Raw genomic sequence first — 22,315 nt, forward strand, 5'->3', positions numbered from 1 at the left:
ACACAAAGTGTGACCAAAAATTTATTTTTAGAAAATCTACATCTATACAATATTACAAAGTTATATGGAGTATGAAAGTTAATTTGCATGGTGCATCCAATGATATTTTGTTCCGCATTGTGAATTTTTATATTTTTATTCTATATATAAAGTTAGTCATAATAAAGAGAAACGAAGAGCATCTCTCTCCATCGCACCCCTCTACGCCCCTTTCACGTATGCATACAAACTATCTCTAGGCCCTCTAAAAATACGCCCCCATCACATTCACTCATGTTTCATCTTTCTCTCGCGAGATAAGAAGAAAGCAAAAGAAGAGCCGTGCCGTGCCATGCCGTTTTCCTGATCCAACTGGATGCCGATCCAGTCGCGCCTTGCTCCTTATGTAGAGCTCACCCACTCTGGGCCCACGAACCTGTGGTTTGGTTGCTTGATCCGAGGTGGCCTGGAGGTGACACGCCCTTGTCCCTGGTTGGTCGAAGGATGCCTTTCTGTTGCCATGCTGCCTTCCCGTGTTGGCTTGGCAGCGTTCCTGCCGCCTGAGGTAGTTTATGTTGGGCCGCTGACACGCGCCATGCTCGCCGTGCTGCCCCCCGCCGTGGGGTTCAAGCTCGACTGCGGGCCTCGCCTCGCGCCCGCGCCTGGCCGGTGCTGCTGCAGCCGTCGGCCTCGCCTCCTCGCACCCAGCCGTTGCGAGCTCCCCTGCCCGCTACGTGTTCGACGAAATATCGGGGCGGACATGACATAAAATGCGTCCACTATCGTTGGGCGCACCGGTTGACCAAATAAAAAAGGAAACAAACCCGTCTGCTCGATCAACCCAAATGAACAAGACACAGACAAAAACGAATAGGACTTGGGTCGCTGCGTTGGAGTTGTTCTTACTCCCTCTCTTCACTTACCGTTGGAGTTGAACTAAAACCACGACGCGTAAATCGAGGGAGTACATTCTACTATGTGATCCTAAGCAAACACGCTTTAGAGTTGCGGTCACGCAAGCTCAGCCTGCCTGTACGGCTGTACCGCTTACCGTATCCTTCTCAGCTTCTGGCCGGTACGTCACGGCCACCGGAGCCGGTTCCCTTCGGGTCCGCATCCAATCCAAGCACGGACGAGAGAGACGAACCATTCCGCACTTCCGCCTTTGAACCGCCGTTGGGTCCAGCAAACTCCGTCCCGTCTTTCCGTGCGTGCAGTGCAGATCTCCCACCACCACCAGGCGTCGAAATTTCTCCCTCTCACTCCCCCTCCCTCCTCCTCCTTCTCCTCCCCAGATCCAGGCCCCGGCCCGACGCCTCCGGCCATGAGCGACAGCGATGTCGACGAGGACGAGCTCCTCCAGATGGCGCTGCAGGAGCAGGCCGCCCGGGACCTCAGCCACCAGCGCCCGGCCGGCGCGAACAAGCCCGTCGTCAACCTCGTCCGCCCGCCCGCCAACGCCCGCGGCGGCGCCAAGGCGCGCCAGCCCAGCCGCGGCGGCGACGAGGACGACGACTCCGAGGTCGAGATGCTATCCATTTCCTCCGGCGACGAGGACGGCGCCCCCGCCCGCGAGCGCGGGCCCCCGCCGCCCCGCGGGGGCGGCCGCGCCGGGGCTCGGAGGGCCGCGTCGCGGGACGATGCTGATCTCGACGACGCTGAGCCCAGGAGCTGGAAGCGTGTCGACGAGGCTGAGGTACGGATTGCAGAGATCTCGATCCCGGGGTTGGCGTCTGTGGTGATCGTACGCTTTGATTACCCGGTCAATTATGCTTCTCTTGAGGTTTCCAGGGAAATGAGCCAGAGGGTAGATTTTCTTGATTTCAACAGGGTCGGATCCTTGTTTGATTGCTAAATTTTAGCCACTGGCGTCAAGCTTGTACAGCTACCTCGCTTTCAACATGCACATTGTTTTAGCTCCATCTGGATTATATAGAGTGTGCTCAATTCAATTGTGTCGTGCGCCGTGTTAGTTTTGTGGCACTGCAGAGTAGGCCTGCTTTTTGGACAGGGGGCATTTTTGGCGAGGGTGTAGTTTAATCATGTGAGGCGCATTCCACATTTCCACTTAGCCTGCTTGTATCTTCATGAGATTTGGATTCTGAACATTGAGTTTGACATAATCATAGCCAGTGCTTATACAACTTTGATAATGTGTCATAAGCAATGCTAGGTTCATCACAACAACTGTACCGGTGTGGTTACGATTGCCACGCATTGCTGCCAAGTGTTTCCTCTGTAGGTTGCTGAATAAGACAACTTTCATTTGGGTTTCTTCTAGCTGCAAATTCACAGAATTCTTGTACATCACATATTCTTCCTCCGCCCGGAATTACTTGATGCTCAAATGGATGTATCTAGCACTGAAATACGTCTAGATACATCTGTTTGAGCGTCAACTAATTCCGGACGGAGAGACTATTATTCATAAGTGTCTGCAGTCCGACTCAGTAGAATGTTCATGTAAAAATGATCCACTGGACTCAGCTTAGGGTGTGTTTGGTTGGGGAACTAAGTGGAATGGAATGTCATGGTTCCATTCCACTGGAATGGGTTGGTTCCGTTCCTTTGCTTGGTTCTGAGCAATTAGGTGAAATGGAACGGTTCCATTTTAGTGTTTGGTTGGAGAGAGGAAGGGAATGGATTTGGTTCAGCTCACCCCTTGCATAGAAATGGTGAGATTACCTCTCACATATGTATATGTATATTTTTCACCACTATAGCTCTTTGCATCTTTAACAAACAATAGGACAGGAGAATATATTGTCAAAATCTGTAAGGAAAAGTCATCCACTCATATAGATGTGAAAAGATCTTTAAAATCCTAGCCATCCAAACAAAATATCTTGATAGTTATGGAGGGTATACAATTGTCCCTCTTCTTTCTCAAATTTGTGCATACAATCCTGTACTCCAAAATTTAGTACTCCCTCCGTAAAGAAATATAAGAGCATTTAGATCAATTTTTCAAGAAATATAAATGCTCTTATATTTCTTGAAAAATTGATCTAAATGCTCTTATATTTCTTTACAGAGGGAGTAGTTCTTACCTGATAAAAGTACATCTTTCCAAGAATTAACATGGGTATTAATCTTATCAAGTAATCCAGCACTGTGTCATGAAGCACTGAATACTTCAGCATAACTGCATAAGATCACATAAAAATGCAGCACCGATGTACACAAGAAATACCAAATTGTACAACTGTTGCAACTAGCATTTTATAGAAACCTGAAACTGTGGTTCCAGATCAATCTACGTAAGTACATATCGCTGTACGCTTAGCCATGTCAATTCATGAGTTGTTTTGAGTAGCCAAGACTTGTGTGATACGTAAAAATCTCAGTCTGCAAGATAGATTGGCATCACCGTTGACGAAGCCGCAAGAGAATTTAACTTGCTGCTGTGCTGGTGGGGCCGCGTGTCTCTGTTTGCTCCATGGGCCCTCCGATGCAGCTGTGCGATCTGAGTCATCGCTGCTGTTGCTGCTGTTTTGATCCCTCTTCCCTTCTAGTACACAGCAGCAGGAACAGCACATGTGGCAGCAACCCATCCTTGGGCGTTCAGCCGCCATTGCCCTCGTCTGCAAACAGGGTGAAGCAGCAACAGCCTCTCCAGCAGGCCCCTCACCGCCGCAGCAGCTGGTGACTGTACGTAACGAGCTGTAAGCCTTGGACATGTCCAAGGACTGGCTCGTCGGTGGCATCCCTGATGAGTTCTCAGGGAGGAACTTGAGGCGGCTATGGCGCGGCGCCCTTAGCGCTGAGCTCGAGGCGGAGGAGGGGTGACTACGGGACAAAGTCCGGCAGGCGCGCGTCGGCGGAGCCTGAGAGAAGCGGCGGGAGCGCAAGGTGGCAGAGCATCGGAGAGCCAGCAGCTACAGAGTCTCTCCATCAGTGTGACGGCTACATTGGCTAGCTCGAGGGAGGGAGAGGGCAGGGGAATCGTGGGGACTGAGGCTAGGTCCTGGGTGAGCCGTGATGTTTTTTCTTTTGTCGCTAATTCCAGCGAGAACGTGTAGATTCCACCGATTCAGAGGTATCACCCGGTTCTGCATCTGGGAGTATAGTCCCTTTGGTAGAACCGGCGCATTCCGTTCCTCCACAACCAAACACAGTAATGTGCTCCAAGTATAGAACCGTTCCATTATATTCCACTTGAAGTGCCCAACCAAACACACCCTTAATCTCAACCATTCAACCTTGATGTCTCCTTATACATCATCTTCATATATCTGCATTCTTTGATAATAGTTACCAAATGCCTTGAACATGAAGTTTCATTTCACATGCTATATTGCACTTCTTTGTTTCCATACTCATGCAGAAAAGGCCTAACGCTCATCCGCCTTTGCTTCGGCCAGCTTGCTCGCAGGGTTCGGGAAATGCGTGAAGCAAGAGCAGCGCCTAGCGTTCAAGCACTTGATCAGAAAGCGGCAGCAGCAGCAGCAGCTCGAAAGGCGCTCACAAGTGTACAGACTTTACCTAAAGGCGTGGAGGTTTTGGATCCATTAGGCCTTGGGTAACTATCTGGGTCATCAAACATTTATGATCAATTAAAGCCGTGTTCTGTTTCTAGTGCTCCAATCATATTACACCTGGAAAATATTTTGTAAAAGAAATAAGTCCAGTTCATGCTCAGTTCTCACCTACTAGTGCATCCCTTGCACCAAAAGGTGCACCTTGGGCTTCACGTATATTCTATGAATGCCTTGTGTGAATTTTTGATGAGTATCCTGCTGCTATGCGGTACTAATATTTCTTTTCACAGTCTTCTGTGATTGTGGATGGGTACGCACAAACTGTCAAATCCTATATGCCTTGGCCTTAAAGACACTTTTCTGGATACTAGCTTCTGACCCAGAGACAGCCTGTTTTGTAGACACTCGGGCAGGGGAATGGGAGTTTGCACAAGGGTGTTTATGGAGGGATTAGGCATGGGAAGTAGATTTTTACTCCCATTCCCTTGTTTGGTATATGATGGGAATTAGCGTGGGATAAAACTATGCTCATGAATTAACAGGCTACCCCCGGGAAGAAATTGGTGCGAATTGACTTCCTCAACTCCCATTCCCCTTCCCACTTAAACTCCCATTCCCTTTAATCAAACGGTGGACTTTTATTCTTCTCACCTCTCAACTTCCATTCCCCATCTCTAATTCCCCCGAACCAAACACGCGGAGAAGCCAATACATTTTTGTTTTGTTTTGTTGGAAAAGTCCAGAAGCCAGCTTAAGATGGGGTGGGTGGGACAATCAGGTAAAAAGCTAGAGAAGCTAGGAGGGATTAGCTTTCTGTGTCCTTCTTTGCGTTAGCTTCCGTTTATCCAAAAGACAAGTGGAGAAACGGTAGGAGGGATCATATTCTTTGTCATTCTTTGAGATAGCTGTTTATCCAAAAGGCAAGTGGAGAAGAAGCCTGGTATTTAGACTGGCTTCTTCATCTGCCTTTAGAAGCTGAAGTAGAAGCCTGGCCAAATAGGCATCGTCACTCATGGAAAGATTTGTGAATCACAATGTGTTTTAAAAACTTATTGAAGTAATGAACATGGCCTTTATTGTGATCTATTTGGAATTTGGACATAACAGATATTAACTCAAAAGTGTCGATAGTGCTGTGCAGTGCAGTGTCTGCGTCACAGGCTATGTAGCACAGGGAATCAAAATAACCATGTGTTGTTTATTTTCTATTCTTCTATGTCTACTGCCTTTTCATGATTAGATAATGCTTATTTCCTTACCAGTGTTATGGATAATAAGTCCCTGCGGCTAATCACTGAAGCTTCAATGAGTTCTCCAGTTTCAAGGGAGAAGTCCCAGGGTTTGGACCCCAGTATGCGAGGTATGCCTGTTCATCATACGCAATATCCCTTTCTTTATTATTGTTCTTTTTTAACAAATGGTATATTTTTTGTACATTTGCAGAGAAAGTTATATATTCTTCTCCTCATTTTGATCCCAAGGTTTTTCTCTCGTGGGTCCACAAAGATACAAGTGCTGCTGATTTGGAGTCTGGTGCTCTTACCTTGAAAACTGATCTCAAAGGGAGAACACAGCAGAAAAAACAACTAGTCAAGGAGAATTTTGATTGTTTTGTCTCCTGCAAAACCACAATAGATGGTATTAATTTTGTTGTTAGTTTTTCCTTATTGCTGCTACATGTGTTGTCATTTACATTCTGTACAGTGTCTGCATCTCCTTGTAAATATGCTATTTTTTTCTGCAGACATTGAGTCGAAACTGAGACAGATAGAAGACGATCCTGAAGGTGCAGGTACATCTCACTTATATTCAGTCACTCAAAAAATTAGCGGTGTGGCAAATCGTGCATTTGAGCCTCTATTTGAGAGGCAGGTAAACCAACTAAACTTTCTCTCGAGCTACTTCTCATTTATCTTGATTGGTATTTCTGCAAGATTCCTTCTTGAGTGTACTAAAGTAAACCCCCTTATACAGGCCCAAGCTGATAAGATCAGATCTGTTCAAGGAATGCTTCAGAGATTCCGGACATTATTTAACCTGCCAAGCGCAATTCGTGGCAACATTAGGAAAGGAGAGTATGATCTAGCTGTCAGAGAGTACCAAAAAGCAAAATCAATTGTTCTTCCTTCTCATGTATGCCAACTTCTTAATTTATTTTAGCCTTGCCTATCACCATACGATTAGGAATTACGGGAATGGGTAGGGTGTACATGCTTACTGGTCATTGTCTTTACTCAAACAACCTTGGGGATTTAGTGGGGACCATGGACCAGTAATATCCATCATATTTGCATTACCGTCCTAGATTGCTATCTCCCCTCTATTTGCTGCTTAGTAAATTGGTGTAGTAATTTGTTTAGTGTAAAAAGTATTAAATATATCTACTTTAAATTCAGCATTACGAAATTTTCGATGCATACAGGAGAAACTTGTATGATCATTACCTAACGAAACAGCTAAAGCAGACACAGTCATCTACTTGGCAGTGACTTATTAGAGCTTTAGTGGGGTTGCATTGTCATTGCCTTACCGTTGAATTATTTCCAGTAGTTTGTGGCACCATGCCAAAATTCCATTACAGGAGATTGCTCCACTAGTCTCCGAGATACTTACTAAAATGACGTGTAATTATACCATCATTTGCTACCAATTTGTGCTTGATCAGAGCACGCAACAAGTTTATGGTAGAGTTTTGAAGGATCTCACCTCTTAATATCTTTTTTTCATGCCGCCTGCTTGTCTTTCTGTTTACGAGGCAGTGTATGATAGAAATGCCATGACGATGTCTTGCATGTTGCAGCTGACTGGCGGCTGTGCATGCATCATTTGTCTCATGTTTTCCATATACTTTAGGGTTTTAAGTCCCACTGTTGTTTGCTTTATTATATTTGTACTTCTATATGGACAACAATATACAATTTGCTAATAACAGAGGTTGGTTGATTCACACTCAGCTCTTAGAAACCCGAAAGTACTGACTTGCATGTGTGTCGCTAACTTGATTTTATTGGCTGTTACATATTGTTCAAATTTTCATTGTCTTTGTAGCGCTTCCCCTCATTGTTATTTGTTAGGCACACCACAATCAACTGTAGTTATAGTGCATTTTATATGTTTATTATATGATACTACAATGGACAACCTGTAGGTTGGAATACTGAAACGTGTACTGGAAGAAGTGGAGAAGGTAATGCATGAATTCAGGGGCATGCTTTATAAGTCAATGGAAGATCCTCATCTCGACCTTGCTGAGGTTAGTACACTGTAATATTTTGTGTTTTTGACACCTTGAAATTCATTACTTCTGTTGACATTGAAAGATGGCTTAACTTGTGAAGTTAGATTTGAGGGATCTTGACCTTGATCAGATAGTGTGACACTTCTACGAGACATAGGAAGTGGATGGATAACCTTAGGATACTGCTGGGACTAAAATTGACTATCTGATTACTAGCAATACTTACACTATTTGTAGATCAAATTTATCTGATGATTTGGTTCTATTTGCTTACTGATTCTATTCCAACTTTCAGCTTGAGAACATTGTCCGGCTATTGTTGGAGTTGGAGCCTGAGACTGATCCAGTGTGGCATTATCTTAATATTCAGGTTATCACCCTTGACCAGAAGCTTCATGCTATAGCTGACATTTTCCTATTAAATCATCTCCACTCTCTGTCATACCATATTCTAAATGTGCTTATACACTACTATTTTCTATCAGAATGGCAGAATTCATGGATTATTTGAAAAGTGTACCGTAGATCATGAAGTGCGAATGGAGATTTTGCAAAATAAAAGACATGAGAAAGTGCTATCTGATTCAAAATGGAGGCAGCTGCAACAAGAGTCGAATAAATCAGTGAGTGTCTTACTTTCTCTTGTTCAGCATGATACATGATTCGTTATTCTTCTTATGATATTACCATGGTATTCATGGCTTTTCTTTTTGTTAATGTGGCCCTCTTTTGTTTTGTTTGTGTAGTTGGAAGTTGATTCTGCTATTGGTGATTCTTTTCAAGATGATCAATTGTCATCAACCTTCATGGCTGAAGAGGCTGATAGTTTAAGGGCAACTTACATACGCAGGTTAAGTGCTGTACTTATCCAGCATGTTCCAGCATTCTGGAGATTAGCTTTATCTGTCTTCAGTGGAAAATTTGCAAAGGTATGGACACGCAAAATCGTATTAGTTGCATGGTAGCTAAGCATGATTCACCTTGAGTATATTGTTTTAAGCAAATGGCTTTTCATGTTTAGTAGCAGGTTAGGTCTTGCTACAAGCATATTGTTTTGCGGAAACTTGTGCAACCTTCCATCGCCCTGTTCGCGCAATATTGAACTCAAACTGAAAAGTTTACATATGCTTCATGTAAATTGTTCTGATAATGTCAATAACTCAATATGAAAATCTGATGCCTGCTTCACATTGTCACATGAAAGTCTGATGTCTGCTTCGCATTGTCATATGAAAGTTAGAAGAGCCACCATCTTATATTTGTTTGAGCATAATAAAGAACCACACAGATGTGTTAGCTTATTCCTTACAGGCAGCTGCTGGCAATGCACTTGCTGATTCTGAGATGAATGCAAAATCTGGTGCAAATAAGACCGATGATAAAGGTGCGGAGGCGAAGTACACAAACCATAGTCTTGATGAGGTTGCTAGTATGGTTTGTGCTACTGTATCTGTTTTCGACACGAAGGTACATTACTTACTGCATGCTGGGAAAATTTGTTTGTTAACCATGATACTTAATACTTTGCACTTGGTGTTATGATTGTATTTGCAATTCTAGTAATCGTGCTTTCACACAAACAGGTTCAGAATACTTTTCGTGATTTTGAGGAATGCAACATTCTTCGTCCATTTATGGGTGACACTATAAAAGAAATAGCTAAGGCTTGTCAGACCCTCGAGGGGAAGGATTCATCTCCAACTGCTGGTATAGTTAGTGCCATTTTCTAAAAGTTGCTTTTACACAGAAATTTGCTGTGTATCCTGAATGTGTTTAACAACTGTGCCAGTTAAAATGTTGCATGCCCTTCATTCTGAAATGACAAAGCTCTACATTCTTCGACTTTGTTCTTGGATGCGGGTAACAACTAAGGAAGTATCAAAACATGAGACTTGGGTTACTTTGTCAACCCTTGAGAGAAACAAGTCTCCGTATGCAATTTCATGCCTGCCCTTGGAGTTCCGTGAAATCACAATTTCCGCAATGGACCGGATTGAATTGTAAGCGTGCTTCTGTATTTCTGCTCAACACTGTACTTTATCAATTTGTCTAGTTTGTTACGGAGTTAAGCACTTATGGTTGCGATTTCTGAGCCATGTGAAGTTTTCTGGCTGTATTTTTTCCCTTGTAGTTGACCTTTTTCTTTGTAATGTTTGCATTTCAAAGCTTATTTCCTTGTTGGGAACTCCAGGTTTTCTGCACAACTAGGGGAGGCTAAATATCTTTCTTTTTGCAAGCACAATATGTTGGTCTATGACAATGCAAGGCAATTCAATTGCATTCTTGTTACCCCCTCCATTCCAATAAAATAAGGCATGCAGTCGCACACACACCCCAAAATTCAACTTTGACCATAAATTAGACATATCAAATGTGAGTTATATGTGATAAAAATTATACCATTGAATTCATATTCGAAAGACTATTCAGTGGTATAATTTTTAGTTCACAAAAATGTATAACATCGGTCTAATTTATGGTCAAAGTTGGATTTGGGGATGCGTGCGCGCCTTATTCATTGGAATGGAGGGACCATATCATGATCAATCACACATCACAACTGCATCCTGATCTACGTTTGAAAGTATCAAACTACGTACCTTCAGCCTTCACTTTTGAAAGTATCAAACTGCATCCTGATCTACGTTGTCTATTTCAGAATGATCTTTAATCTCAGGAATGAGACTGCCAAGTCTTACGACATTACTCGACAGCTTCAGGAAATCCATGAGTCTGTTAGACTTGCATTTCTAAATTCTTTTCGGGATTTTGCAGGTATGGAGTTGATTTATGTTATAGTTATTCCGAAATTCTGAATTGTTGTATTTAATTATGGCATCATTGTTTATTCTTCACAACCTGTGTAAACTTATCAGGTTATCTGGGGACATTTGGAGCGGAACTAGCTCAGAGTAGATCAAATAAAGAAAACAATCATGTGCAAAATGGGTATATGAATGGTACTGATAGAGAATCATCTGCTAGCATGGATGGAGACTTGCACAAAAAGCTATTGGTTGTTTTGAGTAACATTGGGTATTGTAAAGCAGAACTTTCAGATCAACTGTATAACAAATATAGGCACATTTGGTCTCCGATCAGGTACATGGCCTACTCTTATTTTTCTGGTAGCATTCTTCAAGTATTGCTGCATTGCATAATGCTCTAAAACCTATTATGGTTCAAATTCCCTAACATTCCACCCTCAAATAATAATAATTTTCTTGAGGTCATCTGTTGTTAGTTCTTTACTATTTTCATGTCATTATCTTCCTTTGAAGCTAATTCAGATGCATCTTAGTCATTAGAATGTAATTTACTAACTGATCACTCTTTAATTGAATTTTCGTACCAGAAATATTGTGGAAGGATTCCTATCTAACTGAATGTTTACATACTATTCAATTAGAGCCACTGATTTTTATCCAGTTGATATTTAAATATTACTTCCAACAACAACAACAAAGCCTTCAGTCCCAAACAGGTTGGGTAGGCTAGAGCTGAAACCCATAAGATCTCGCAACCAACTCATGGTTCTGGCACATGGATAGCTAGCTTCCACGCACCCCTGTCCATGGCTAGTTCTTTGGTGATATTCCAGTCCTTCAGATCTCTCTTTACGGACTCCTCCCATGTCAAGTTTGGTCTACCCGACCTCTCTTGACATTATCAGCACGCTTTAGCCATCCGCTGTGCACTGGAGCTTCTGGTGCCCTGCGCTGAATATGCCCAAACCATCTTAGACGATGTTGGACAAGCTTCTCTTCAATCGGTGCTACCCCAACTCTATCCCGTATATCATCATTCCGGACCTGATCCTTCCTTGTGTGGCCACACATCCATCTCAAAATGTGCATCTCCGCTACACCTAACTGTTGAACATATCGCCTTTTAGTCGGCCAACACTCAGCGCCATACAACATTGCAGGTCGAGTTGCCGTCCTATAGAACCTGCCTTTTAGCTTTTGTGGCACTCTCTTGTCACAGAGAACACCAGAAGCTTGGAACCACTTCATCCATCTGGCTTTGATTCGATGACTCACATCTTCATCGATATCACCATCCTTCTGCAGCATTGACCCCAAATATCGAAAGGTGTCCTTCTGAGGTATCACCTGCCCATCAAGGCTAACCTCCTCCTCCTCGTGCCTAGTAGTACTGAAACCGCACCTCATGTACTCAGTTTTAGTTCTACTAAGCCTAAAACCTTGTGATTCCAAGGTTTGTCTCCATAGCTCTAACTTTCTATTAACCCCCGTCCGATGATCATCGACTAGCACCACATCATCCGCAAAGAGCATACACCATGGGTTATCTCCTTGTATATCCCTTGTGACCTCATCCATAACCAAAACAAAAAGATAAGGGCTCAGAGCCGACCCTTGGTGCAGTCCTATTTTAGTCTTAATCGGGAAGTCATCAGTGTTGCCATCACTTGTTCGAACACTTGTCACAACATTATCGTACATGTTCTTGATGAGGGTAATGTACTTTGTTGGGACTTTGTGTTTCTCCATGGCCCACCGCATTATCAGTTGTAATAGCATCTTATATTATGGGACGGAGGGAGTACATCTCAATTAGAACTACTCATATTTCAGCATTTTGAACTGAAAGAGAGAAAAATGCGCCTTTTGACTTTAAGATACATTTGGGCTAGAAGAGAGCAGTGCCATAGTAACAGCATGCTTAAGTGGCCATCCTGGGTTGATTCTTGACTTAAGGTGTAGTTTGCTTGGCCGAAGGTTCCACCCACCAGTTAGGGATGTCGCTATGAATGGCACTAGTGTCTGGGAAGGAAGATGCAAAAAGATTTCTAGGGTTAAGTACAAATTTATCTTCAGATGAGCCTAACTCTGAAATCATTTCCATTAGTGTGATATCCTATGAATATGCTACATTTTGTACCTTGTTGCATCCAGTTTTGAGCCTCTCCTTTTTGTAGGATATCAGTCATTAGAAGAAAACCTTGTATGTCTCATTCTTTATCCATATATATTTCTTGTAAGCATGAAAATATTATTTACTCATTTTAGAAACATTTCTCAAGATACATCTACTTCACCAATGACAGTTTCACTATCACAGGGATAATGATGAACGTAGTGCTGATATGCGAGATCTGGTGACATCCTTCTCTGGACTTGAGGATAAAGTCCTCGACCAATATACTTTTGCAAAGGTATGGTTGGTAATGGAGGACTTTCTGTTGATCAACCAGTATATGTATGGTCTGTTGAACATCCCGCTGCCAGGGCGCCTTGTCGCTTTATTCCTATCTTGTTGTGCGAACGTTAATCTGGGATATTTTACTTGCTGAAGATTTGTTACGCAAACACCAGATATATTGTCATCCGTCAACAGTAGTATAATCTTTGAAAGAATCGCTTAAATGATGCCAACTATAATATTTCATTTTGGTATGAAGTAGCAGTAATTTGATTAAAAGCCGTTGTTATTGTACTGGCTTTCTATTACTCTGGAATAAGCCATATGTTTGTAAACAAGTAGATCATACTTGACGCCATAAACATGTTTTCCGGATTATCAGTTTTTGGGTATTTCGCATTTTATAGTCTGCTTTCGCTTTTACTCATCATGATTTTTTGTTTTCTTTTGATTAGTCAAACGTGATCAGAAATGCTGCACATAACTATCTGTTGGATTCTGGGATTCATTGGGGAGCAGCACCTGTAGTGAAGGTATGCAATACAAAGGATGACAAGCCCCTATTGATGCTATGTCAATTATCTATTAGTAGTTCTTTATTTATTGATGAAACAGCCAATTGCATTCTACCGCTAGAGTTTCCGTCCTGATGCAGTTCAAAATCATGGCTGGATCCAACCCACTCAAACTGCTGCACAACCCTTCTTGGCAGGTTTTGCACAGTTCGTGGGCTACATTACAATTTGCCACGAAACGATAGCTCCCGTTCGCACTCCTGTTTTATTTCCAGCTCTCTGCCAATGCCCTGCTCCTAATCGTTGGCAGTGGTGGCACTGAGCACGACCTCTTGCTCAGCAGGATGGCGACCTCTTCTGCGCATCCGACCTCTCAGCACTGAGGTGCCCGGTATTGCACTCTGTCCAGAAGGATGTTCTCCTGCTCCTTGGTGGTGACATTGTGTCCTGTACTCCTGTGATTGTTGCTGTGCAGTCGGGCTAGTGCTATGATCTAATTGTGATGAGAGCGTAGGTGCCCAGCAGTTTGCTAGTGAAGGGCAGATGCATCAAGCAACAGCATCGCCTGATGAGGTGGTGGGGTGTTTTCTGCTGGCAGTTGTTGAAGTGTATACGTGGATTGCCTAGCCCTTTCCATCAGTTCGGACTTTTGGGGCTAGAACATGATGCTTAACATGGTATCAGGGCCTAAGGTCTTGAGTTCAAGTCCTGACTCTCGCAATTTATCTAAAAATTGTTGTACCCCCCCCCCCCCCCCCCCCCCCCCCCCATTTGTGTCCATGTATAGGCCTCTTGAGCCATACCTCTGAGTCCATCCATGTGTTGACTTCCCGCGTCACACGTGAGAGGGGGTGTTGAAGTGTATATGTGGATTGCCTAGCCCTTTCCATCAGTTCAGACTTTTGGTTGCGTTGGCTAGTGCATGAAGCTTAAGAGCAGTCACCTCCGTGTGCTTCTGAGCGAAAGCGCTGCTGGTTGCCTCGCACCATTGCCGGATGAGGCGCTGGGCTGCTTCTTGCCGGTGGCCTTCATGCAGGGCACCCCTCACTCCCAGATGAACATTATTGTTTCTTGCCTCACGTTTTGCTGAGATCACATTCACTAACTTCAGTGAGGCTAGTTCAACTCCAGCGTCAGCATCATCTCTCCTCTTTCAGTTCTTTCGAGTTGCCAATCACATCTTTGGAATCTTATGCTTGCCATTTGCTTCTCTCAATTTATTGTTGCCACAAACTTCCTTCAAATATATCCTTCCCTGTTGTTTCTTTCTGCATTCTCAGCTTAATCATCTTCTTCATCACCAGTGTGTTACTTTGGAATGGCTTGGGATGGGCTGGGTTGGGATTTCATGCCAAGGAACTGTCTATGAACAGGGCTTATTCAGAACATGTAGCATCTTCCCCATTTACTGCAAGGACAGTTACAGCTTACACTAATAGTATCTTGTGGCTCCACTTTTTTTTTGCTGACCTAACTGGTGTTTGCGTAGTGGCATGCATTTATTGAGTTGCAAATGTTTTTGCTGTCTTACGAATCTAGCATTTTGTCAATGCGAGTGTAGTCTTGTTGCACTCTAATTCAATTTATTGTCCTCGCAGGGCATACGGGATGCAACTCTTGATTTACTGCACATCCTTGTAGCTGTACATGCCGAGGTTTTCATCATTTTCCTGTTCTTCCTTTCATTATTTTAGCATGTGACACAACTACCTTTCCAGGAATAACATGCGTAAAAATGGGCAGATTTCAAACTTTTTTTTAGTCCGATGGGTTCGTTATGTCCAGTTGTCCACTTCTGCAGTTCTGCTAAGCTTTCTATTGTGCAAGTAAAATGGACAGATTTCAAACTTTATTTTATTTCTGTTTATCTGATAAATATAGGAAAAATATCTTTATATTATAAACTGGATCAATTTTTTTCTGTTTAATGAATACTCAGAGATCCTGATGTTTCGGTAAAAAAGTTAGTCTGTAAGGTGGCTGGTATTAAGTACTAGACAGGGCATTTTCAGTGGTAGCTGGACCTGGTCTCTGTCCTGGAATTTGACAATTTTTGAAGAACTTGGTAACACTGCATTATGTATTTTAATTCTGTTTCCAGTGATGCTATGATGTATTTGTTCTATAACCCAAATTAAAACCATTGTATTTCATTCTGGATAATTTTTGTCTGGATCCTGTTTCCTACTTATACACTAAATAAACACTAATTTAAAACTCTAGGGCCGCTTGTTTTCAGAAACCGCATGACAGGTTGCTGTTGGCAGTTATAATCTATACAGTAAAGTAAGGTACATGGATAAATCTGCTTTAATTCCATCAAAATTCTTTTATGCTCTAGCTTTGTCTTGTTTCAGGTATACTCGGGTGCTAGGCCTTTGTTGGAGAAAACGATGAAAATTTTGGTCGAGGGTTTGGTCGACATCTTTCTTAGTCTTTTTTATGAGAACAAGGCCAAGGATCTCAGAACGTTGGATGCAAATGGTTTTTGTCAGCTCATGCTTGAGGTAAGTTATGTACTCCCTCTGATCCATATTAATTGTCGCAGACTTAGTACAAAGTTAGTAGAACTTTGTGCTAAATCTGTGTCAATTAATTTGGGCCGGAGGGAGTAGTTACTTTTGTTTACCGTAGGATTATTTATGAGCCTTTACTATGCAGTTGTTCAACTAGTCAAGTTAAGCACTCTCCTTTTTGTTATATGCTTGCAGCTTGAGTATTTTGAAACCGTGTTAAACACATACTTCTCTACTGAGGCACAACAAGCTCTGAAATCTTTGCAAGAGAGTTTGTTGGAGAAGGCCTGTGAAAGTGGCAGTGAAGATGCTGCATCAGATGATAAACAAGTGCCATCAGTATCACCGGATGATTTGCTTGTAAGTATTCCAAACATTCATGCCTGTCCATGAAATTGTGATACATGAAAAATTCATCTAGTAGAGTACCATCACAGTAATCTATTGAAATATAGGCGTGCTGTGTATGCCTTGATATTTATGATCCTTTGGACTAAGCTCGATTACATTGAACTAAGTGTTCTTTAGGGTAAGTTTACTTTTGCAACGGACATTGTATAATCGGAAGTCTGTGTTTTCCCCAGGCTCTTGCTCAGCAACACGGTAGTGATCTGCTGCAAGGGGAGCTGGAGAGAACCCGATTAAATATAGCATGTTTTATGGAGCCAACTCTTCAATCAGGCTCGAAAACTTCAGCTTATTCGTCTTACCAGGCACCAGCACCACATCATCCCCAGGCTCAAGTCTCCTCCCCTAGTTTTAGAAGGCAGCAGGCAAGTTCAAATTCTCCCATAGTCTCTAGAAGACGCCGATGAACTAAATGCTGAGAGCAACATTTTCTTTATCGACGTGGCCTCTTCCTTAAACTCCCTTTTTTAAAAAGGAAGTCCCTCTTTTCTTGGGTTGCCTGTATTTTTTTTCCATTCATTGTAATTAGCATCATGTTGTGTATTATGAATTTTGATCCATTCTTTTGGTGTTGTATTATAAAAGGGCAGGGTACAGGTGCTGCTGTACGGGACTTTGTACTTGTGTAATCTCCAGAAACTGGAATTGTTATTTCCATGTTTTCAGAAGATACCACTGCAAATTATACTTGTTTTGAACCAAGTGATACTCCCTCCATTCCTTAATATAAGCCTTTTTAGGGATTCCAATATTACATATGGAGCAAAGTGAGTAAATCTACGCTTTAAAATGCGTCTACATACATCTGCATGTAGTCTGTATTGAAATCTCTAAAACGTCTTGTATTTAGAAATGGAGGGAGTAGATCTTATCTTGCGTTGTCTCCTGTTAAATGTAATGATGTCTCTTGTTGTCTGAGCCTACGTTTGAACCTCACACTGTTTCAGCTGAGCGTGTATATTCTAGGCTGAGTTGACGAGTTGTTGCATACTCGAGCGGACAAGGTGTTGCGTTGACAGGCTCGAACTAAGGACTGTCACTAAATTCAGCGAACGCAACCGAAATCAACTCAATTTTGGGGAATTTTGGGAGATCGATTGCTGGTGGATCCGAGCCATAGAATTAGGGTTCGCCAGCCGGAACACGGCGGCTTTAGGGGCCAAGCCCAGATACATCCAGAATGCCCTCTCCACAAGCCGGAGGAGGGTTTAAAAAGGGGTTTGAGCAGGTGAAAAGCAAGAAAGTGACAGGTTTAGATATTACAGAGCTGCAGTAAAGTTTAAAGGAAGAAAAACTACTGCGGCCGTTCATCTGGAGATCAACGGTTGCGAGCGGGTGTTTTGAGGGCGAAACGGTACGCTCGCTGGAGCCGTAGGATCTCCGATCGACGCTTGTAATGCGCGCTGGCAAATGAAACGGTACTGTTCTGTTTCTAACTGTTGTCTGAAGAATTCCTGTCCTGACAATTCCTCCCCGATGAGAACAGACTTGTCCTCAAGGCTGAAAACCTGGAAAAACTTTTTGGATAAAAGCAGCGTCTTCCCATGTCGCCTTGTCTGCAGCCAGATTAGTCCATTTCACCAGCCACTGAACTACAGGTATGCTTATGTCTCCTTGGACTCTGGGAATTAATTTCCTTTCCAGAACAGCTTCAGGTTGAATGAGAATATGGCCCTCTTCATCCAATAGTGGCAGTTTGGGATTGGGCACTGCATCCGGACCAAGATGTTTCTTGAGCTGACTAACATGAAAGGTGGGGTGCAATTTGCAATCAGCTGGAAGGAGTAATCTGTATGCCACAGAGCCAACTTTCTCAAGAACCTTGAAAGGTCCATAGTACTTGGAGTGTAGTTTCAAGTGCCTGTGTATGCTTAGGCTGGTGTGTCTGTAAGGCTGCAACTTAACATACACCATGTCCCCCACTTCCAGTTGTTTGTCAGATCTCTTCCTGTCAGCAAAATATTTCATTCTCTCCTGTGCTTTCAGTAAGTTCCCTTTGATCTGTTGGGCAATGGCATCTCTGTCCAGTTCTGCTTGAGTGTCATCCCCTTCAGGTGGAGGTAGCATGAGTTCAGCAATAAGAGGAGGTGGTTTGGCATACAGTGCCTGGAAGGGTGTCATTTTGAGTGAGGTGTGGAAGCTTGTGTTGTACCACCACTCAGCCATTGACAGCCACTTGTGCCATTTCTTGGGATGAGCAAAAGCCATGCATCTCAGATAGTTTTCCAGGCATTGGTTCACTCTTTCTGTTTGGCCATCAGTTTGAGGGTGGTAGGAAGTGCTCAGATGTAATTTCACTCCCATTTTGGTGAACAACCTTTGCCATAGCTGGCTTGTGAAAATTCTGTCTCTGTCAGTGACAATGACAGTAGGGAGGCCATGCAGTTTGAAAACGTTGTCAGTGAAAGCTTGTGCTACAACTTTCACAGTGATGGGATGTTTGAGAGCAATGAAGTGGGAGTATTTGGTGAACCTATCCACCACCACTAGAATGAGATCTTTGTTGTCAGACTCAGGTAGGCCCTCTACAAAATCCATGGAGATGTGTGTCCAAGCAAAATCAGGAACTGGTAGGGGCTGTAATAACCCAGGTGAAGGGGAATGATGAGCTTTGTTGATTTGACACACAGGGCATTGTTGCACAAATGCTTGCACTGCTTCCCTCATTCCAGGCCAGGTGAACAGAATTTTCAGTCTGTGGTAAGTAGCTCTTTCCCCTGAGTGTCCTCCCAATTCAGATGTGTGAAAAGCTTGCAGCAGTGATGTTCTCAGCTCAGTGTTATTGCCAATAAGAATTTTTCCTTTGTATCTTAACACTCCACTTGTAAGTGTGTATGGTGGATGTCCTTTAGGAGCAACAACTAGTTCAGTAAGTAATTCAGAGCACTTTATGTCATTGTTGTAGCTGTTGACCACTTCCTTAATCCAAACAGGCACTGCAGCAGTAGTGGATAAGGTCAGCAGAGCATATTTCACTCTAGACAGGGCATCTGCTACTTTGTTCTCTTTCCCTTTCTTATATTCCACTGTGAACTTGTAACCCAGGAGCTTAATGAGCAGTTTATGCTGAATGCCTTCAGTGATTTTTTGTTCCTGGATGTGTTTAAGGCTTTGTTGATCAGTTCTTATTATGATTGAGGAAGCAGCAAAGTAGTGTTTCCATTGTTTAAGAGCTTCAATGATGGCGAGAGCCTCCTTGTCATAAGTGGACCACCCAGCTGCTTTGGGCCCCAGGGATTTGCTTAGGAAAGCTATGGGTTTCCCTTGTTGCATTAAAACTGCTCCAATTCCATACCCAGAAGCATCTGCTTCTAAAACAAATGGAGAGGAATAGTCAGGTAATGCTAGAACTGGAGCTTGTGTCATGCTTGTTTTCAGAGTGTGGAAAGCTTGAGCTTGTTTCTCAGACCAAGTAAAAGCATCTTTCCTTAGTGCATCAAACAGTGGTCTGCAGATAATTCCAAAACTCTTGATAAACCTTCTGTAGTACCCTGCCAGTCCCAAGAAACTCCTGAGCTGAGTGACATTTTCTGGTGTTGGCCACTGGGTGATTGCCTCAACTTTAGCAGGGTCTGTGGCAACTCCTTCAGCGGAAATAACAAATCCCAAATATTCAACTTTCTTTTGTGCAAATGTGCACGTAGACATTTTTGCATAAAGCTGATGTTCCCTGAGTGCTTGGAAGACCAATGCCAAATGTTTCAGGTGTTCTCTATAGGATTTACTGAACACCATGATGTCATCAAAGAAAACTAAAACACATTCTCTGAGTAATGGTCCCAATACTGAATGCATCAGTTGGTGGAAAGATGGGGGCCCATTGGTCACTCCAAATGGCATCACCAGAAATTCATATAGGCCCAAATGTGTGCTGAAAGCAGTTTTTTCAATATCTCCCACTTTCATTCTGATTTGGTGATATCCACTCCTGAGGTCTATCTTGGTGAATATAGTTGCTCCATGTAGTTCATCAATGAGATCCTCAATCATAGGAATTGGGTATTTGTTCTTAATTGTATAAGCATTCAGTTTCCTGTAATCCACACACAGCCTCCAAGTGAGATCCTTTTTCTTGACTAAGATTGCAGGGGAAGAATAAGGATTACTACTTAATCTAATTATTCCCTTCTGAATGAGGTCTTTTATGATCTGTTCCATTGCGTCCTTCTGATGAAGTGGCATTCTATAACATCTCTGATTTATGACAGGAGCTCCTGGCTCTAAGTTAATTGCATGATCACAAGGTCTTTGAGGAGGCAGGCCAGCTGGCTCCTTAAAAACATCCTGAAAATCATTGAGAAGTTTAGATATTTCAGATGTATGTTCTCCCATGATTTCACTGTCCATTGTGACAGGTTGCATCCACAGTAGGGCTCCAGACAACATGTCATCTAGAAGGTGATCCATTTCTTGTAGAGTGGGAGAGCATGGTTTTGTGGGTAGAGTTTCATCTATGAAGGTGATCATTTTTCCTGTCTCAACTTTGATTGTCAGTGTCATATTTGGGAGGTCAAAAGTGACAGGACTGTGTTTGTACATCCAATCAGCTCCCAATATCATATCATATCCAGTGAGCTTCAACACTCTGAAATCAGAACAGAAGGATTGTCCTTGTATGTTGTACTTTTGTTGAATGCAAGAAAAATCACTGAGTAGTGCTCCTCCATTTGCCATAGTGACTTTAACTCGTTTGGCTGGTGTTAATTCACACCCAGCTCTCAAAGCTAACAGAGGAGATAGGAAAGTAGTTGTGCTTCCACTGTCAACAAGTGCCAGGGCCATAGTTGAACCAATCTGTACTTGTAAAGTGAAGGTATACTTTGGCTGCTCTTCAGGTGTGCCATTTGCAGCATGCATGGATATTTTGAGCTGTTGTGAATCGGTGTTGTTCTCTTCAGTGTCAGACTGTTCATCCTCTGCATCGACAATGTATATAACATCAGGGTTAACATTGTTTTGCTCTTGTAGTGCTTGAATCTGGGCTTTCTGTGACATTTTGCACACTTGCTTGTGTCCAGGAAACAAGGGCTTTCTACACTTGTAGCAAATTCCTTTTTCTTTAGCTTGTTGTATGATGGTAGCTGCAGGAGTGACAAGAGGAGCTGTTGGTTTATTAAGTTCAACAGTGCTCTGTTTCTTGTAATAAGATGTGGAGTTCTTGTAGTTGGTAGGAGTGGGGCAAGATTTCTCTATCCTCCTAGCAAGCCACATGGCTCTTTCAGGTTGGTGACATTCCAGGTGACTCTGAATGTAGGGGTTCAGCCCTGAGATGAAACTGTGCATGTAGTAACTGTCTGGCACTGCAGGATTGTCTCGTCTCATAAGATTCATGTTTTGCTCAAAAGCAGAAATGTAGTGAGCCACCGTACTGGTTTGAGTGAGACTGTGAAAAGCTTTAACATTTTCACAGACCGATGTTCCTGCAAATCTGTCAGTCAGCTGAGAGCAAAATCTGTGCCAGGGCATGTTTGCAACTAGAAAGCCCGTCCCTCGCCACCACTGTATTGCTTCTCCTTTCAGATAAGATACAACAATTTCAGTTCTTTGCTCCAAGGGGGTTTTGGAAGCTTCGAAAAACTGCTCAATGTTTTGTATCCAAGAGTCTGCATCAGTGCCTTCAAACTCAGAGATGTTGAGTTTGGCAGGTTTAACACTCAAAATGTTCCTGCGCACATCGGTATGCAGTGTTCGTGCTCTTTGTGTTTCCTGGCGTGGCCCTTCCTCTTGAATCTCTTCGACTGTTTGGATTGCTCCCTGATTTGGTGCAATATTGCTCTGAGGAGTGCCCATTTCCACTTTGTTTGCTGTATGGTTGGGATGTCTGTAAGGCCCTTTTGGAGTGCCATCCAAGTTCAACTCTTTTCCTGTTGTTTTGTCAGTGAGTACAACAGAACCAGCTACTGTTACTCCTGTTCGTTCCCCTTGGTTTGCAGTGGACAGTTGCTTAGGCCGGCCAGGAGGAATGGTACTCCCACGGCCAGACTGAGGGCTGGGATCTTCATCCTCTTC

At 43.1% G+C, this 22,315-nt stretch overlaps 1 protein-coding gene across 1 annotated transcript; it reads left to right on the top strand.

Annotated features, from left to right (window-relative positions):
- Window positions 1-1,133: 1,133 nt before the first annotated feature.
- LOC109781585 (exocyst complex component SEC5B) lies at window positions 1,134-16,988 on the top strand. Its single transcript, XM_020340175.3, has 21 exons — window positions 1,134-1,675; window positions 4,344-4,501; window positions 5,723-5,820; window positions 5,904-6,098; window positions 6,205-6,332; window positions 6,435-6,593; window positions 7,609-7,713; window positions 7,994-8,068; window positions 8,184-8,321; window positions 8,445-8,627; window positions 9,010-9,165; window positions 9,282-9,405; window positions 9,488-9,698; window positions 10,358-10,473; window positions 10,575-10,800; window positions 12,787-12,880; window positions 13,323-13,400; window positions 14,981-15,037; window positions 15,740-15,889; window positions 16,094-16,258; window positions 16,483-16,988. The coding sequence occupies exons 1-21, from the start codon at window positions 1,304-1,306 to the stop codon at window positions 16,711-16,713; spliced, it is 3,219 nt and encodes a 1,072-aa protein (XP_020195764.1). The 5' UTR covers window positions 1,134-1,303; the 3' UTR covers window positions 16,714-16,988.
- The last annotated feature ends 5,327 nt before the right edge of the window (window positions 16,989-22,315 follow it).

Source organism: Aegilops tauschii, chromosome 2 (genome assembly GCF_002575655.3).
Source record: "Aegilops tauschii subsp. strangulata cultivar AL8/78 chromosome 2, Aet v6.0, whole genome shotgun sequence".
Lineage (NCBI taxonomy): Eukaryota > Viridiplantae > Streptophyta > Magnoliopsida > Poales > Poaceae > Aegilops > Aegilops tauschii.

Coding starts and splice junctions, on each gene's coding strand:
- LOC109781585 (XM_020340175.3), top strand. CDS start 1,304: ATGAGCGACAGCGATGTCGACGAGGACGAGCTCCTCCAGATGGCGCTG. Junction 6,099..6,204: donor CTGCAAAACCACAATAGATG/GTATTAATTTTG, acceptor TTTTTTCTGCAG/ACATTGAGTCGAAACTGAGA. Junction 10,474..10,574: donor TTCTTTTCGGGATTTTGCAG/GTATGGAGTTGA, acceptor TAAACTTATCAG/GTTATCTGGGGACATTTGGA.